The sequence below is a fragment of the Eptesicus fuscus genome, chromosome 11 (genome assembly GCF_027574615.1).
Source record: "Eptesicus fuscus isolate TK198812 chromosome 11, DD_ASM_mEF_20220401, whole genome shotgun sequence".
Taxonomy (NCBI): Eukaryota; Metazoa; Chordata; class Mammalia; order Chiroptera; family Vespertilionidae; genus Eptesicus; species Eptesicus fuscus.
In genome coordinates this window covers 62,217,853-62,236,732 of record NC_072483.1, presented here as the reverse complement: position 1 = coordinate 62,236,732, position 18,880 = coordinate 62,217,853, and the positions used below count along the sequence as shown (strand labels likewise).

The following is an 18,880-nucleotide window of genomic DNA, read 5'->3' as shown; positions in this document are numbered from 1 at the left end:
GTCAGGAGCACCAACGACTTAATTTTTTTTTTTTTAATCCTCACCTGAGAATGTTTTGATTGGTTTGAGAGAAGGGAGGAGGACTGGCGGAACATCCATGTGAGAGAGAAATCAGGAATTGAACCTGGACCTTTTGGTGTACCGGATGACACTCTAACCAACTGACACCCAGCCAGGGCAGGAGCACCGAGTAGTTTAAAAATAAAATACTCAGAATGTAAATGAATTATGTTTAGATTTTGCTTTGTTGGTTTTTTTGTTTGTTTGTTTTTTAATAAATCTTCATTGTTTAGATTATTACACTTGTTCCTCTTTTTTCCCCCCATAGCTCCTCTCCACCCGGTTCCCACCCCCCCACCCCACTGTCCTCATCCATAGGTGTATGATTTTTGTCCAGTCTCTTCCTGTACCTCCCACACCCCTTTCCCCCCGAGGATTGTCAGTCCACTCCCTTTCTGTGCCCCTGATTCCATTATATTCACCAGTTTATTCTGTTAATCAGATTTTTTATTCACTTGACTTTTATATTCACTTGTTTATAGATATGTATTTGTTGTTCATAATTTTTATCTTACTTTTTTCTTCTTCCTCTTTTTAAAGAATACCTTTCAGCATTTCATGTAATACTGGTTTGGTGGTGATGAACTCCTTTAGCTTTTTCTTATCTGTGAAGCTCTTTATCTGACCTTCAATTCTGAATGATAGCTTTGCTGGGTAGAGTAATCCTGGTTGTAGGTTCTTGCTATTCATCACTTTGAATATTTCTTGCCACTCCCTTCTGGCCTGCATAGTTTCTGTTGAGAAATCAGCTGACAATCGTATGGGTACTCCCTTGTAGGTAACTAACTGTTTTTTTCTTGCTGCTTTTAAGAGTCTCTCCTTGTCTTTTGCCCTTGGCATTTTAATTATGATGTGTCTTGGTGTGGTCCTCTTTGGATTCCTTTTGTTTGGGGTTCTCTGCGCTTCCTGGACTTGTAAGTCTATTTCTTTCACCAGGTGGGGGAAGTTTTCTGTCATTATTTCTTCAAATAGGTTTTCATTATCTTGCTCTCTCTCTTCTTCTGGCACCCCCATAATTCTGATGTTTGTACGCTTGAAGTTGTCCAGAGGCTCCTTACACTATCTTCATATTTTTGGATTCTTTTTGCTTTTCTGGTTGGGTGTTTTTTGCTTCTTCGTATTTCAAATCTTTGACTTGATTCTTGCAGTCCTCTAGTCTGCTGTTGGATCTCTATATATTATTCCTTATTTCAGTCAGTGTATGCTTAATTTCTAGTTGGTCCTTTTTTATATACTCAAGGGTCTCACCTAATTTATCGGCAGTTTCTAGAAAATTCTTTAAAAACCTTATAACCGTGGTTTTGAATTCTATATCCTCCATTTCTTTTATTTGTGACCTGTTTCTTTGTCTCTGCATTTTGGCTGCTTCCCTGTGTTGATAGAATGGTTTTGTGTGCTAGGTGTCCTATAGGGCCCAGTGGCTCAGCCTCCCCAGTTACCTGAGGTGGACACTCTTGGTGCACCCCTTTGTGGGCTGTGTGCACAGTCTTGTTGTAGTTAAGCCTTGATTGTTGTTGGTATCCCTGGGAGGAATTAACCTCCAGGCCAATTGGCTGTGAGGATCAGCTCTGTCTACAGTGGGAGAACTTCTGTGCTGGAGACACCCTTATGGGAGAAGACTTGCTTCAGTGGGGCTTTGGTGCTCACTGAGTCTATCCCCTGAGTGTGTCCCTTATGGATCTGAGGAGTTGTAATCTGGATGGTCCCACTCTGACCACTGGGTACACTGGCTCTTGGATCTCCAAGGAGGTGCTAATTTAGCCTCTCTCTGCCTGAGGCCACCCAGCAGGAACTTCAGAGATCTGCAGGTTCCTCTTCTTTGTTTGGGGTTTGCAGGTGCCCAGATAAGGCCCAGCTGTGAAGCAATGCAAGCTGCTGTGGGGCCTTGGGCCTTCTTTTGGATGTTCTGGGTCTCTCTGATTCAGCTGCAGTTTGTTGGGTAATTTTAGATTTCAAAGGACCAGGCCATTCATATGCAAAAGCCTCTGTGAACAGCTTGGGTGGGGCAGGGTCTCAGCAATGGCTTCCTGTCAGCCCTGCCCTAAGAGGCCCCCAGGTCTCAGTGTCCCTCGGTAATCACTGCAAGCAACTCTGATAGAAAGCCGCCCACAAGTTCCGCCTGATGCCAGACAGTCCAGTTTCTCCCCGTATGAGTCTGGGTCCCCAGAGTCTCGCCCGGGACTGGAGTTCAGAGACGTCGGGAGCTTGTGTCTCCCTCCCAATTGTCTCCCTCCCAAACGCGTACTCAGTTGCCAGCCCTTTCTGCGCGTGCGCGTCTCCGTACCTCTGCCTTCCACAGTTCTTCTGAGTCTCAGTGTGCTTTTCTCTTTCCTTCTAGTTGTAGAATTTCCACTCAGCCAGCCTTCCTGTGGTTCTGGATGACGTCCATTTTGTCTTTTAGTTGTAGTTTTGAAGTGGTTGTGCGAGGCAGCAAGTTTAGGTGTTTACCTATGCCGCCATCTTGGTTTCTCCTATCACTTTCCTGTTTTTTATATTATTAAAGTAATATTTTAAACAGTTGTTAAGGCAACTATTGATTTCATTGCCCTTTTATGGGTCCCTTTACTTTGTAGCTGCCCCTATCTGTGTCCCTTCCCCGTCTCGAAACTATTTATTGGTGAGTATGGTCCAGTTGTTCGAGGGCAGGAGGCCTTCAGCTGCTCACCAGACTTCTGATGGAAAGAAGTTATGTGCTGGTTATGTGGTTCTAGACTTAATAAATCATTATTTACTTTCCAAGTGGGATCTGAAAGGATCAAAAGCTCACTTTTAAGGTTGTTATCAGTTGAATTCTGGATATGATTTGGACAGGTTGACTGTTTCCTTTAGTATTGTTCAGAGCATTACAGCTCCTTTTTCTCCAGAGAACCCTTAAACATTGATGTCGTAGTGAAGTCAAATAGGTGGTATGTTACTGGGAAATGGTGTTGGCATTTGCACAACAGACTCGTCATAAAAATTCTGTTGAGCCCAGCCAGTGTGGCTCAGTGGTTGAGTGTCAACCCGTGAACCAGGAGATCACAGTTTGATTCTTGGTCAGGGCACATGCCCTGATTTCTGGCTCGATTCCCAGTAGGGGGCATGCAGGAAGCAGCTGATCAATGATTCTCTCTCATCATTACTGTTTCTATTCTCTCTCTCTCTCTCCTCTCTCCTCTCTCCTCTCTCTCTCTCCTCTCTCTCTCCCTCTCTCCTCCTCTCTCTCTCTCCCTTCCTCTCTCTGAAGTCAGTAAAAACATTAAAAAATAAAAAGCTCCTATTGAGCAGAATCAAAGACTCGACCTCTTGCCCTTCTTTCTAGGGATGATGACATTGAAGTCATTGTGGATGAAACCTCTGATCACACTGAAGAGACCTCTCCCATGCGAGGCATCAGCAGAGCAGCCACGTAAGTAGACAGGTCTGGCCAGGAAAGGAGAGTGGGGGTGCAGTTTCACAGAGCACATTTGTGGCCACAACAGCCATCTGATGCACCCAAGCCTCTGTGCTGGGGCACCGGTCGTCTTACACAACCACATAGATCAGTAGGCTCCCCAGTGTCCCACTCTACTTAACGGGAGGCAAGCCATCCCTTAGTGTTGTCACCTGCTGTGAAGGGAAGCAGAAAAAGTTCAATGGATCCTAAAAAATGACAGTTCAACCTTATTAGGCAGGGTGATTGTTTAGATCAGTGGTCGCCAAACAGTGGTCTGCGGACCACCGCAAGGTCCAAAAGGTTGGTGACTGCTGGTTTAGATTATACTGTTGAATTCTTATTGGGCTCCGGGATTCTTTTTATTTGGTTAAGCAGACTGAAAGTATGGGGATTGCATATTAATAGCCAGAAATTGTTAGGTCAGTTTGACAGTTTCATTGTCAAAAGCATTATTACCAAGGAAATTAATTTAATGCTAGGGATCCTTGTTTCTTTTAAAACTTGGAGGTTGGGTTTCCCTCCGACCTTCCCACTGTTGTCTGGTGGTTTGTACCACGATGGGTTTCTTGGCTGGGGTTTGTGAACTCGTGGGAAACATACTCCCAGGTAACCTATTTTTGTGGACTGTTTTTATTGATTGATTATTTGGGCAAAATGTTCCTATGGTTTAAACCTATCCTCCCCTCCTCTTTAGTAAGCGACTCTCGCAGCCTGCTGGAGGCCTTCTGGATTCTATCACTAATATCTTTGGGTAGGTTAGAAACCTTCACCTTTCCTTGTTGATATGTATGTAAATATACCTAAGTATATGTACATGATTTATTATCCTTTTTTTAATGTACACCAGAATGTCAGTGGTACAGAATATACAGATGCCTTGATTTCAGCTTTTCATTTAGCTTCTTTCTTTTTCTTCAACTTCCTTTCTCTTAATCTTGCTGCGTGCTGATCTCTGGCCTTATCCTTTAGTCTGTCCGAGTCTCCCCTTTTGGGACATCACTCTTCTTCTGATGCTGCCAGGTGAAAATATTATCTACTCTTATCCCAGCATGTGGGTGTGGGTTGTTGATAATTGAGCTGATCACCGCTTCACTGCCCTCCATCATCAATGTCCATGTGCTAACCAAGACGCTTTGCATGTTCCTAGGAATGCCGCCAGCCCTCTGAATGGGGGCGATTAGGTTGAGTTCTATACAGCAGCCACGCTCTTGCCACTCTTTCTTGGCATGTGTTCAGCTTGCCTTGACCACCGTGTATGCTGAGGATGACTGTGACTAGGCATAGAAACGTCTTTAAATCGTTTTGCAAAAATACCGAGCTCTTTCTGAGATAGCACTTACATTATGTTCAGAAAGTCTTCAGTAGTTTATGGATGGGAAGCAGTAGTTCAGGACTCTTCTCAATGTCGAGTTTTGGAGTCCATGAGTTAGCAAGCAGGAGAGTACAAGTATTGCTGCCTATCTTCCCAGTTGTCCTTTGAGTGAGGATGTTTCTGATTTGGCCAATCATTTTGTAGTTTGAAGGGTCTAAAAGGGAAAAGAAGCTATTGATACAAAGGTCTTTGACTCCTTTCTGAGATTGATAGACAAGTAGCCTTGTGCGGTCTTTTCTAATCTTCTCCTTTATGTCACTTCTTAGGAGGCGCTCTGTCTCTTCCTTTCCGGTTCCCCAGGATAATGCGGATACTCATCCTGGTTCTAGTAAAGAAGTGAGGGTCCCAACAACTGCAGTGTGTGTCTTTGTAAGTATGGTTTCTCCCCAAACCCACACCAAGCCTGGTATGGTAACAGTGTGACAATTAACGGGTCCTTTCTCCTGCTGCAGCTAAGCTTTTTCTTGCTTTATTTATATCAGGCCTTTGCACCTGTCTCTGTCTGATGGAAGGGATTAATACATTTTGCTTACCTTCAGAGGATAGAATTTATTACAGCCATCCTCCGTAATACAGGACTGGCTAAGAGAGGATTGGAAGCATGAGGGATGGGGCAAGGGAAAATAATAATTAGAGATGTGAGAAATTAGTAATTCATGCAATCACTGTCACCAGTTGGCTCCAATTTAGAGTAAGAGTCTAGTCCATGGTCTGTTTGGGAGGGTCAATAGGGTGACTATTGGCTTCATGATTTACACCTCTATCTGTGAGACTTCTGACCATTAGGAGTACATGGTTAGAAGCAGTTCCTGGCAGAAGCCATTGTGGTATTAGGGCTGTCAGCTGGAGTTCAGAGCTGGGTCCTAGTATGAAAGGATAGTGTGGTCCCTGCTGGGGAGGCTGAGCAGGCACTGAACCAGCATGGGGACAGGAGAGTGCCTGGCTCAGGGCTCAAGTGAAACGGGGGAAAGGCAGACAGGAAGAGCAGATCCCATACAGTTGGGCTCTTTCAGTGAATTAGAGGAGCCAGCTTTCAGGGGAGAGAAAGACTTGTTATAAAAATGAGATGGGATTTATATGGGGGAGCTTTCCATTCTAGGCATCAGTAGAAACTTTAGTAATTGGATATTTGCACCCAGTGAACTACCTTAGATGTTGAAAAGAAAGTCCCACTGTACTCCTGTGGTTCCCTGGCAGGCCTGGCACCTCACAGAGGTCAATGATGATTGGTAAAAGGTCTGATTGCACTTAATGTCACAGTCCCTTCTTGCCCTCAGCTCCCAGCAGCCCATTTTTTCCTCCTATCACATTTAAGTCATGTGCATGGGATAATGGAGCAGCTGATAATTAGGATTCTGTCAGTGTGTGTTTCTGAGAGTGTATGATTCACAGCTGACAACTATCCAACAGAACCAGCCCTCAGGAGCGTGACGAGGGCAGCCATGGGTGTGATAGTGCATGATCTCAAGTTTTCAATCTGAGACCTCTTCAATAGAAAAACATTTTTTTTTTTTTTTTAAGACGAGGAAGGGAATTACAGGAGCTAAAAAGTTTGGTCTCCTGTCATGCAGCTTTTCAGCAGTGGACACGGGGGACGGGAAATCAGATCTTCAAGCAAGGAAATAATAAAGTGATGTTTACATCCATCTGGTCATGCTTGAAATAACATGTTAAGCATCTTTTTCAGTCCCAAGCAGATGTGAAGATCAGATTTTGTCTTCCCAAAATAACCTTTTGGGCAAATGATTGATGACCTGTCTAATGATCTGAAGTTTATAATCCATGTTTTTCATGGTCTTTTTTTTTTTTCTTCCATTTTATTATGGTAATTTCAATCATCGAAGTGGAGAGTAAAAAGAACTTTGGGGTACCATCATCCTGTCTGGCAGCTTCATTTAGCCACGTTTGTCCATCTTACTGTCTTTCCCCTGCACGCATTCTTTTTATTTTTAATATATTTTATTGATTTTTTTACAGAGAGGAAGGGAGAGGAAGAGAGAGTTAGAAACATTGATGAGAGAGAAACATCAATCAGCTGCCTCCTGCAACCTCCTACTGGGGATGTGCCTGCAACCAAGGTACATGCCCTTGACTGGAATCGAACCTGGGACCCTTGAGTCCGCAGGCTGACGCTCTCTCCACTGAGCCAAAGCGGTTCAGGCATCCCCTGCAAATTCTTACTGGAGCAGAGTCCCAGACATTGTTTTATCCATAGATATTTTAGTATCCATGGTGGGGTTTTTTTAATATGTTTTTATTGATATTTTTAGAGAGAGAGAAAGGGAGAGGGAAAGAGAGAAACATCAGTCGGCTGACCCCTGCACAACCCATACTGGAGATCAAGCCTACAACTCAGGCATGTGCCCTGATTGGGAATCAAACCAGCGACCTCTTGGTGCATGGGTTGATGCTCAATCAACTGAGCCACACCAGCCTGGCCACAGTCTTTAAAAAAGTTTTTTTAATTTTATGTTTCAATTACAGCTGACATCCGATAATATATTAATTTTACTCAGTATTCATGATCTTAAAGAGAAGAAATTATAGCAACAACTTCTCGCATTCTGTCTTCTCATTCTAAGATGGGATGCTTTTTGCTTGGTTTCCTTTATTATCCTGACCACAAATGCCATCTTGTCATATCATGTGTTCCAGTGTGGATGCCAGTCTTAGTAATTTCCCTATGATGAATTTAAATTCTCCCAAAATAACACCTCTTAACTTTTGTTGAAGGCATTGTAGTCAGGCACAGTCCTAGGTCACAAAACCTCTGGAAGTCCTTTTTTTATAGATGAGCAAACAGGCTTAGGAAGTTAAGGAACATGCCAGAAGTCACACTGCTCATATACATTAGTGCCCACATAGAATCTCACTCTAACACTGCTGTGCCTAAGTAGCACTGGCATCTGCTCATATTGGGACTCCATGTTAGAATATCCTTGTTAGGAAAGCCATAAAAGCTTTATCATGAAAAGTCATGCTGTACGTTAATTAGATACATAGTGTGATGTGTATTCATGCAATCTGGACCAAAAGGGAAGCAGGTAATCATACTCTTACTCTAAAGCTATTAAGATCATACAAGAATATAGATTGAAATTTCTTATTCTTAGAAGAAATAAGATTAATGTGACAACAAACTTGAAGCAGTTTACACAGATTTTGAATCCTGAAAGGTTGCACTGTATTTAAATAAGTGGAACTGTTAACTATAAGAATAAAATGATAGAATCTTAGGAACGCCTGGGCTAGGAACCCGAGTTATTTTATGATGAGATTCTTCTCATTAGGGATGAATGTTCAACCTCTGGTGAGACATTCAGAGGGCTCACTTGTATTGGACTCTTTCTTCCTGGGAAGGGCAGTGATTTGGGTATGAAAGGGTGCTTGTCTTGCAGGATGCTCATGATGGGGAAGTCAACGCTGTGCAGTTCAGTCCTGGATCCCGGCTGTTGGCCACGGGCGGCATGGATCGGAGGGTTAAGCTTTGGGAAGTGTCTGGAGGTGAGATCTCAGAGTGTACAAAAGGAAACTGTGACATCTGATTGACTTGGTTTCAGGCAACCTTTGAATTGTTCATCTTCTCAAAGTACAACATTTTGTGTAAGGAGTCTGACCAGAGCATCATTTCTGTCTCAGTTGCACTTTATAGCTGAAGATGTTTTCTCTGCATTTCCAAGCAGTGACTAGAAAATACTGTAAAGTTATGGATATGTTTGTGTTTTTGAAATATATACTAATCAGAACATCTTCCAAGATAGTGCAGGTTTTTAAAGGAAAATTAAAAGCAGCTTATCAGACAAGGGCCCTAAGATCAAGAGACGGTCTTTGATTAGACCTTGTTTCAGAATTGATTTCAGAGCACTCAGAAATGGAATGGCATTGAAAGAGAAAATGGGAGTTAATGAAACCATCTCTTAAAATGCTGAAGCTACGACATAGCCCAATTTTAACATTTTGAGATTCAGTTAAATGTACATATACTTTTAATAAAGCAAGGTCAAAGAATAGGCTGAAGGTTTTTGTAGGAACCACTTTGTCAAGTTTCCATAGTTACAGCATATTCATGCTTCCTGTCCAGCAGTTAATAGTTCCAACGGGCCTTTGTCTGTGTTATTTCCCTTGATTCTCACAATGGCCCTGTGCAGTTAGAAAGGTGGGTATCACCCGTATTTGAAAACTCAGGAGGCACTACCAGATTGACATAGTTGATTTACATGACTGACAGATGATTTACATGGCAAAGGAGTGGTGGAACCTAGGGGTTGAGTTGAGTCTTCTAACTGCAAGTCCCTTGTTTTCTCCATGCCAGCCTCCCCTAAGCTGTAGAGTTGCTGAAGAACCCTATAGATCACTGTGGTTACAGAAGAACAGTCTGTCCATCGGTTGGTTAGAACAGGTAGTCAGTAAAGCCCCAAGTGTGTCTGCCCTGGAATTTGATTTTTAGGCAAGTGGCTCAGTAGTTAAATCTCTGGCAGTTAGTTGAAGCCCATTAGAATTAGTCCACAACAGCCTGTTCAGTCTGCAGTTTTGTTCCTCTTGGCTAATATTTACTGAACCTTGGAAGGTACAAAGTCTAAGAGACTGTTTATGAAATAGTTTGGGGTGTCCTGTTTTTACTCTTTTAAAATATCAGAAGAAGGGCACTTTCCACCCAGTAGGAACACCCATCCTTGCTCTTTCTGTCAAAGCAGAGGCTCCATTGGTAATTACTTCTATAAACAGCGTTAACATAACCTCCCCTGGTGCGTTCTAGATAAAAGAGCTTTTTACTTTTAACAAGGTGTTTGGTCTTTTGAGATCAATCTCTTGTGTGGAATAGCATTTATCGATCACTTCTTGCATTTTGGCTGCCAGACAATAATATTTTGGGCATAAGTCAAGGAGCTGTTTCTTAGAATTTGCATTAATAATTTCGTCTGTAAAGGTGTAATCTAAATAAAGACCTTAATTAGCGGATGATGGCCCTTTTTTTACTTTGGAAAATCTAATGAAAGCTAAGATTCAGGAAGAGGCATATAATGTGCTATATTTTTCAAGTAAATATAGAGGTGGAGTTCATAGACCAGGTTAATGATCCCAGCACTAAATATGTTTGACAGCTCCAAACCAGTATTCATATTGCCATTATTTATAAATGCTGAGTAAAAGATAACATTGAAATGTTTCCTAGCCTGTGCTCCCCTTTTATGAACTTGATTTAGAATGGTTCCCTAATTGTTTTCCTAGCTTGTCTGTATAGGTCACCCTTAAGCTACCCTATAAAAAAGGAATGTAATCACATCATCATTGAGACTTGTAATCCTGTAAGCTTATATCTGCATAATTGAAGTTTACATGTATGCAGCCAGCTCTGTGAGAGCAGGACCCAGGAGAGGTGGCTGAGTCTGTTGGTGAGGGAAGCTGGATGGAGGGAGGGAGCATTTGCAGGCAGCTGGGTTGCCAGAGTCTCCCAGTTCATGGGCATAGAGTAAGTGCAAGGACACACTCCAGAAATTTCAAACTCGCTAACTGACATTCTAATGACTAGCCATTTATACCTAACTAAAGCAAAACTTTTCAGACATTCCTGAGAATTATCACACCTGGATTCTGAAAAGTTGATGGTCCAGAATTGGTAGTTAAGTTGGTCCAAACACGGATCAAACCCAAAGATGTGTTTATGATGTTAAGTTAGAAAATTTTACTGAGAAATAACTAAATGAAACTCAGTCTCTAAGTCAATTGACATGGCCTGTATACACTGAGTGGCCAGATTATTATGATCTCTGAGTGCATAATAATCTGGCCACTCAGTGTATTTGTATCTCAAATGGGTATCAAAAGTATTCTAGACTTTTGGTGGAGATCAACCACCTATTTGGCCTGAGCTTTCTATCAGCCAGTGCAAAGGGGAAAACTGATCAGGTGCACGATTTATAGTATCTTTGATATCAAATAAATGAGGTACTCAAGAGAAGTATACTGAGTGGCCCGATTATTATGCATTCAGAGATCATAATAATCTGGCCACTCAGTGTATATACTGAATTTCTCTATAAGAACAGCTTAATACACATGCAAAATGCTAGGCTCTGCATCCATGTATACCTTCATTCCTCTTAGAAACTGACAACCGTATATTTTGATCTCGTATTCTGTCTGTCTTGCTGGTTGATTCTGTGATGGTGCAGGAATACTGTTTTGACAATAGAGTTGGCTTCCAATGTTTCGGGTGCCCCATTTTAACTTACATAATGGCTTTACCTTCTTGTCTTTCCTCCACCTTTCTTTTTATCCAGACAAGTGTGAGTTCAAGGGTTCCCTCTCTGGCAGTAACGCAGGAATTACAAGCATTGAATTTGATAGTGCTGTAAGTATCTAACACCCGGGGAAATAGGTGCATTCAGAGATGTTTAGAAACAAGACATCTGGTTTTCAAAATTTAAAAATAACTCACCTGGTTTGTCCGCTATTTATCTTGAGTAAAATCAGTGTTAAAGAAAGATGCAGGTAGATTATAAATTCCGTGCTGATCGTGACTGGGCTGGAGAGGCAGGTCTGCATTAACCCAGCTGATCTCTGCAGACTTGATAAAGGTCCCAGTTTGGGCTGAGGTGTTGTGGGTAGAGAGGAGAGCATCCAGCTAGACCTGTGCCAGAGATGAGCAGATCTCCAAGGGGGGTACCTGGGAGGTGAGACAGGGCAGGGTCAGTTCCTGTGGGCTTTCTGGCTGAAGCAGTGTGTAGAGAATTAGTATTTGCTGTTACTTGAAGGCGGGCGGCGGAGGGAAGTGAATGCAGGAGGCCAAGTTCCATTTTGAGCTGGAGGGTCTTCAACCTTCAGGCAAGATTGAGCAATTGAGTGAGCTTAAGAGAAAGGTCTGAACGTAACTGGGTGGGTGAGTTGACAGATACTGGTGGTAATAGTTGGTATTTGGATCAGGTGTATAGTTTTAGACATCTAGACCTTCTTAGACTTGATTATTGGGGAGTTTGTATTGTGTGAACTAAATTCCTCTATTTTGGCTGAAATATTTGTCTCACCTTCCCTCCCCCTTTATTTCAATAGGGATCTTACCTCTTAGCCGCTTCAAATGATTTTGCAAGCCGAATCTGGACCGTGGATGATTATCGGTTACGGGTAAGACCCAGTTAGGAAAATTAGTATAATTTCCTAACTTCTCATGATTATCAAGGCACAACAATGGTAGGCAATAGCAGATCCCATTTAATATGCAATAGGAAACCTTCGCTTTTCAATGTATTTTATTGATTGATTTCAAAGAGGAAAGGAGAAGGAGAGAGAGATAGAAACATCAATGATGAGAGAGAATCATTGATCGGCTGCCTCCTGCACACCCCCTACTGGGGGTCGAGCCCGCAACCCAGTCGTGTGCCCTTGGCCGGAATCGAACCCGGGACCCTTCAGTCCGCAGGCTGATGCTCTACCCACTGAGCCAAGCCGGCTAGGGCAGAAACCTTCACTTTTCCATGAAAGACTCGGGACATTCCTTTTAATAAGAGGAGGTACTTTCATAGATACCAGTCTTAGCTTAACTTCAGCTATCTTGATGACAGCATATAAATTGACTTAGTAATTACCTCCCAGAATATAGCTGGAAAGTAGGATATAGACATACATATGGATGCACTGTGATTGAGAGAAAACAACTGATGCTAAGAGTCAGATGGAAGGGGAAGGGGGTGTCATGGGATCAGATGTGGAGGAAGCCTGTATCTGAACCCAGAATTGCCGAGAAGTCCTGTGGATTCCAAGACAAAGACCAAAACGTGACGGTTATATTGCCTTTGTTCTAATGAAAAACACATCACTTGATTTCGAGATTGGTTTTTCTCCTTAAGCTTGAAGGAGTCTTCACATGAGCTCATGAAATAAGGACTACTAAAAGCTAAGATGGAGGGTGAACTTGACATTGGTAGGAATTTTACCAAAAAAACTTTGACAGCAGTTCTGTGCGTCAGCCCACACAGAAAACGGGGCATGATGTGAAGATGAACTTACTAAAGGTAAATGCAGGGAGGTGGGAGCTGCGCTGGGTGGTGTACGGTGGTCTGTTTTGGTGACGCAGGAGTGCAGCTAGAAGAATCGTTAGAAACACGGTGAATGGATCCCTTAGGCTTTCCATTTTCTTGAAGGTGCTGTGGAAAATGATCACAGTGGTAATTCTTTACTCTTAGTTGAAAGAAGATCCAGGGCTATACATATAAAGTCTGAGGCACGAAGATGACAGATTATGTCCTCTGAAGGCTGAAGAGCCTGCCTGGGTTCTTGTCTGAGTGAAGGAGTGGAAGTGGACTGCTGGCACCCACAGGCAGGGCAAGGCTCGCCTCAAGCGACAGTTCACGTCTGTTCAGATATTTGAACGAGTTTTCAGCTATAGCGTGATAGTTCACCCTAAACATGGAAAAGATGCCTAGCCTGTTCTTGTAGCAGTTTATTAATTCGTCCTGTGGTCTGCCATGCTCTGTGTAACTGCCGTGTAAGACAGTTGTATGTGTCTACAGTCATTAACTTATCTAAAGCAAGGTGGCTTTTCTTGAGCGGCCTCTGTGTGTTAGACCCAGTACTGAGGGTGTTATGTGCATCACTGCTGTAGTCCCCAGGAAGGCAGCTAATGTGGTTAGATGAGGGGACTGAGGCTCCGGTTTGCCCGAGGTCACATAGTTAACAAACAGGTGAGAATTGGAATTGAAGCCTGTGCTCTTTCCTGTATTCAATTGGCCTGGATTACCAGTATTCTAGACTGGGAAACAGCTGAAGTGTTGAATTGAGGGACATACAGCTTTCCTTACCTTTGCGGCTCTTGGAGGGAGGACTCAGGCAACCAGTTGAGTCAATCAGTTGTGCAGGATGTATTTTTCATTGGTAGAGTTCTGTACAGGTGGGCATCACCTTTGGGTCTGACATAAGAGGAAGGGGACCTGGAGGTGAGGTAGTTCTGGAAGATAGAGGTCATGCTGTTGTGAAACTTGTCTCAAGTGCCCTCGTTTGCAGAGGTTTATCGAATAGGGTACTGGCAAGCTGTGCTCATGTTGGGGCCATTGTCTCTGGAGTAGCTGGCTCTGGCCTCAGGTCTGCTCACAGCCATGTCCTGTCCCTCAGTAAATGTGCGAAGAGATTCAAGAGGCCTTTTTCACGCATCACACTCTTACCAAGGTCCAGAACTAAGTGGGCTTCCTGTTGTAGGGGCTGTGGCTTCCACTTAGACCCTAGTTACAGAGGATGTTGGAAGACATGAATGGACACCTATGGTCTAAAACTCAGGTTCAAGCCTTGGTCAATATCTCCTTAACTTTGATGATAAGTGAATGGTGTTGGGAGAGACTAGATGCAAGGAGCAGTTGGGTGAGTGCTTGCTTTAAAACGCTTTTAGTAAAGGGACCCTAGAAACAGCCTGGCGTTGAAAGGTCCCATGACAGGATTCCTTCAATACCAGGTGTGTTAGACTCCCTTAAAAATCTGAAGTCAGTGCCAACTGGCCCGGCTGCTCTCTGAGATGTGACTTGAGGAACTGGATTGAAAAACCCACCCTGTTCAGTGCTCTGACAGTGATGTGGAGAGGTGGCCAGAGGCAGGACTGGCTTTCAGGTGGTGGTTGTTATTTCAGAAACTTCCTCATCAAGTTCTGCATTTCTCTGGCATCAGTTGTCTTCCGTTGATATTAAAGGTAGCTGCTTGCATGGTGGGCAGCCCTCGGGGTCTACCCTGGAACACAGGAGTCTGGGCAGAATGCTAGAGAAGAATGCCAAACCTCCCTCCCATGTGGGGCTCGGGCTGCTGGGGCAGCTGAACCCACTGTGGCATGTCTAGTGAGTCCTTGTTGAAAAGACTAAGGTAAAACTTAAAAGTAGTATTAAAATTAAATACTATAAGTAAATATAAAAAACTGAGTGAATGAAATAATTTTTAATAAATCTGATCCACTTAAAATAAGCACTTTTTAAATGATAAAATTGAGGGCTTATAGGAGGCTCAATTCCTTGCCATTGAGAACATGGAGATGGAGCTAGTCAGACTCAGGCAGATCCATCTGGGTTTCCACCAAGAACAAGATTAGCAGAAGTCCAGACTTTTTAAAAAGCAAGCTAATAATACCTATGAAGGGCCAAGCAATAAAAACATTCCTTTTCTTTATTCCATTAGTCCATAGTTCATTCCAGGAAATAAGTCAAGAAAAAGTTGTGTGCTCATAGTGTTCATTGCAGCATCATTTGTTATCATGAAACTTTTAAAGCAACTTAAGTGTCTGCTGGCCAAGGAAATTTCAGCTAAATTGTCACCTCACCACATACAAATTATTCAGCTATTAAAGTATTTATGAAGACTGAAGTGTGAGGGTGCGAAAAGGAAGAGAGTTAGTGCTGTCCACATGTGCCTATTTCATATGCTAAACCAGTGTGAGGAGGAAATCTGTCTTCCTCAGTTTAAGCTAGAGGCCCAGGCTGTGTAGAGCAACATCAGTGCGACCCCAGTCCCATGTGTTTTTAGCTATCACTTGAAAAACTGCTTATACTATAATGTTAAAAATAACATGAAATATACAGAAATGTGAAAGTGTGCAAGAGTGAGTGCATTCACGTAGCCTATTCATGAGCGATGTCGTTTTCTCCCTACGTTGGTGGGATGTGATTACAGAAAGTGCATATACACAGAACTAAGAACTTAATTTACGTTGCATGAGAAGTACCTACCCAGGTTCCTGTCTCCCGTGACTTGTACAGATTGGATGAGTTGTACTGAGTGGATTCACGTTCCTGTACTGTATGGAATGTAAGCTTTGGTGCTGGAGTTGCTTTTACCAGCAGGATCGGTGGCAGCTTTTACACTGCTACAGCCCAGCCACCACCTGCTGGCACACTTGTAAGATCAGTCCCAGTTTCAGAGAGGTGTCAGGGTGAGGGTTATGAGTGAAAAGCTGAGCACACTTCTTAGACAGGGAGAAGTACGCATGTCCTAAGTTTCTGTTCCTGTTGTACTAAATGCAGTTACTCCACTCAGTATAGAGAAAGACGGGACTCTAAAATTTCAACACTGAAAACTTTACACGAAACTCTGAGGTCTCGTCTTTGGGAGTGAGGTTGAAACCCATCATTACCAGTGGAGTAAGTATACTAGGGTCTTTTAAAAAGGCTTGTTTTTATTAGAAAACATCAGTGAATACCTTCTGAGCCTTTGAGGTTTTGCAAATATAAAAGAGGTCAATGATGACTAGTAAAAGGGCTGACTCCCCAGGTCCCCTCCCTGCATCCTCACCATCCCCAGCCGCCTCGATCCCATCAGGCTCCAGTAGTGCTTTGATGGGTAAAAGGGCAGCTGACACTCTGTGATGTCCCAGGTCTGTGTTCCTTGGCGAGCCCAGGGAGGACACGTGGTTGGCATCCTATAGCCAGTCTCGAAGGGATGTGATTACTGGGAGTGTGGTATCTGTGGTTCTGATCTGACTTTCAAGCTGAGACCTCTCTTTGAAAAACCCCCAGGGCTTTTAATTGTTTATTTAATGAGGCCTGATGTTTCCTTTTGTAAATGTGTCTTCTGAGAAAATGTCTATTCTGACTTTTAGAGGCACTGGCTAAACCCAAGGCTTTTAAAATGTTGTGATTTGATATAATACAGACTTACTTTAAAAAGGTGCAAGAATAGTGCCATGTTTCAAAAAAAAGTCCTCTGGTTGCCCTCACTGGTTTTGAGGATGAGACATGAACTTTGTACTGGTGATGTTTTTGTTGTTTTGGGGTGGTTTTTTTTTTAATGTTATTTGTGGTCAGAGATTTATCCTATTCCTCTAATATACCTCACCTCTGGGCAGCACCTGTAGATAGACTTCTTGGGTGTTTCCCCAGCTACTGGTCCTTCTGCCTTTGATGTTCCTGACCAACCATCGGGTGTTTGGAGAAGCTGGCTCCCTTGCGGTGTGCCGCCGGCAGGCTTAACCCGGCTGTGTTTCTCTCTCCTAGCACACACTCACGGGACACAGTGGCAAAGTGCTCTCTGCCAAGTTCCTGCTGGACAATGCGCGTATTGTTTCTGGAAGTCATGACCGGACCCTCAAACTCTGGGATCTGCGCAGCAAAGTCTGTGAGGAAATTCAGTCTCTCTGTTTATATGTGGGGTTAGACATTAACTGTGGAGGTGTTTGTTTCTACATCAAAGCCTGCATTTAGTGTGATACAGTTTGAATGCAAGTGAGAATGGTGCTGAGGGGGTGGCAATTTTCCCTGTTTGAAGCTTCATGTGAATGAGGAGTTCTGTTGGCTTGGGGTCTGAGGGAGTGAGGTTATGTGGACAGCCACGGAGGAGCCTCTGCTTGATGACTGATGTTCGGCTTTCTTTCAGGCATAAAGACAGTGTTTGCGGGATCCAGCTGCAACGATATTGTCTGCACAGAGCAGTGTGTGATGAGTGGACATTTCGACAAGAAAATTCGTTTCTGGGACATCCGGTATGAAACCCAAGAGCTCCCTCGGTGGGGAGGCATGTGAGAGGGTCTGTACGTGGTAGAAAGGTGAATATTTGTATATGGGTTGTTTTTTTTAATCCCTGGCAATGCAGAGATAAGCTCCAGTCCACATTTATTTTAACAGTTTGATATTCTTTACCATGAAGTCGACAGTTGTGGTCAACAACCATGGACATATACTGTGTACTTACCGGGTGCACGATCAGCAGAGATAAACACCTGGGTGGGTGGGTAATTAAATGTAATAGGTGGGACAGACACACAAGTCTGCCCTGAGTGCTGAGGCAGACAGAGCCAGCCCCTTTGTCCAGGGATGTTAGAGCGTGCCTCAAGACTCATCTTGAGATGAGAGCAGGCTTCATATGCAGAAAAGCCCCTGAGAGACATTCTGGGCAGGTGAGACTGACACTGTGTATTGGGACCAGATGGCCAGGGGCTTTATATGCCATTTTGTAAAAGATTTGATCTTAGAAGCCATTGGGTGTTCAGCAAAGGATTGCTTCCCAGGAGTCTAGTAGATTGTGTGGGTGGCAGTTTTAGAGGGAAATAGTAAGAGTTGATGAGGATCTGAACTCCAAGCAGTGGAGGAAGAAGGTGGACATCTACTTGAGTGAGAGTTCTGGCAGGACTTGGTGACAAGTTGAATGTGGAAGGTGAGGAAGGAGAAAACTAAAGCAAGACAGAATAAATGACAATTTTAGGAAGAGGGTGCAGAGAATGTGTTCAGATAAGGACATTAGTTTGTGGTTTCTAATAGACGTTTGGAAAAACGAAAGAATTTTTTAAAGAGGTTGGAAGTCCTCAGGGGAGGACTTTGGAGACATGAGAACAGATTACTCAGACACACGTAAAACAGTAAGAAGATAGCACTTAGGGAGCCGTCTGAGGAGGAGGAACTAGAAAGGGCAAGAGAGCCAGAGTCCTGTGGATGGGCCACGGCTAAGGGAGTAACAGGGTCAGGAGGCAGGAGGAGTCCAGTTGGATGAGGCTGGTTTGATAGGAGGTGGTTGGTGATCCGATTGAGTGGAGGGATGGCAGCTGGGGCAGAAGCCCAGTTGTCGAGCAGTTGTGGACAGAGTGGGGAGTGAAGAGCCATGGTTATAGAGGAGGCTTTGAAAGGCCTGGAGTGATGCTCCTGGCTCCTAGACATCACTTCAAGTTTTATTGGTGTAGCCCCTAATTTAAAAGATGAAGACCCCGAGTTCCAAGGCAGTGGAGTGTCTTGCCTCCAGCCTCATACTTACCAACACCAAGATAAAACACTCTTACTTAGTTATGGTTTGTGGTAGGAAGTCATCTCCTTGATCGTTGACTAGTACACCAAAATGCCTGCAGAAAGGTCTGCACCTCCTTCACCTGCATCAGCAACAGGGTCCTGCCCAGGATTTCTGTTCTCAGACCTGGCTATGAACTGGGGCCCACGTGAGAATCTAGAGAGTGAAAGAAAGAGGGCCTTGCAGAGCGTGGTGACTCTGCCCCAGAGTCCCAGTTTCACATCTAGCATCACCAAGAAGTTGGGGACCCCTGAGCTGAACTTTGTGTGGCAGGGAGACTGTGAGAAAGCACAGCTTTC

At 43.6% G+C, this 18,880-nt stretch overlaps 1 protein-coding gene and 2 non-coding genes across 6 annotated transcripts in view; all 3 read left to right on the top strand.

Annotated features, from left to right (window-relative positions):
- ATG16L1 (autophagy related 16 like 1) overlaps positions 1-18,880 on the top strand; it is a 35,855-nt gene that overhangs the window by 13,327 nt on the left and 3,648 nt on the right. For 2 of the 4 annotated variants that reach the window (XM_008138415.3, XM_054722979.1), the window contains 8 exons: positions 3,362-3,448; positions 4,170-4,226; positions 5,114-5,216; positions 8,246-8,351; positions 11,129-11,199; positions 11,898-11,969; positions 16,805-16,925; positions 17,184-17,289. In XM_008138415.3, coding sequence (XP_008136637.2) covers positions 3,362-3,448; positions 4,170-4,226; positions 5,114-5,216; positions 8,246-8,351; positions 11,129-11,199; positions 11,898-11,969; positions 16,805-16,925; positions 17,184-17,289 — 723 coding nt within the window. The remainder of the gene's footprint in view (positions 1-3,361; positions 3,449-4,169; positions 4,227-5,113; positions 5,217-8,245; positions 8,352-11,128; positions 11,200-11,897; positions 11,970-16,804; positions 16,926-17,183; positions 17,290-18,880) is intronic. The other 2 variants (XM_008138416.3, XM_054722980.1) reach the window with 1 other exon arrangement.
- On the top strand, positions 6,062-6,332 carry LOC114230533 (small Cajal body-specific RNA 6). Its single transcript, XR_003616449.2, has one exon. It is a non-coding gene; the product is annotated as a small Cajal body-specific RNA 6 (non-coding RNA).
- LOC114230532 (small Cajal body-specific RNA 6) lies at positions 16,047-16,307 on the top strand. The gene has a single exon (XR_003616448.1). It is a non-coding gene; the product is annotated as a small Cajal body-specific RNA 6 (non-coding RNA).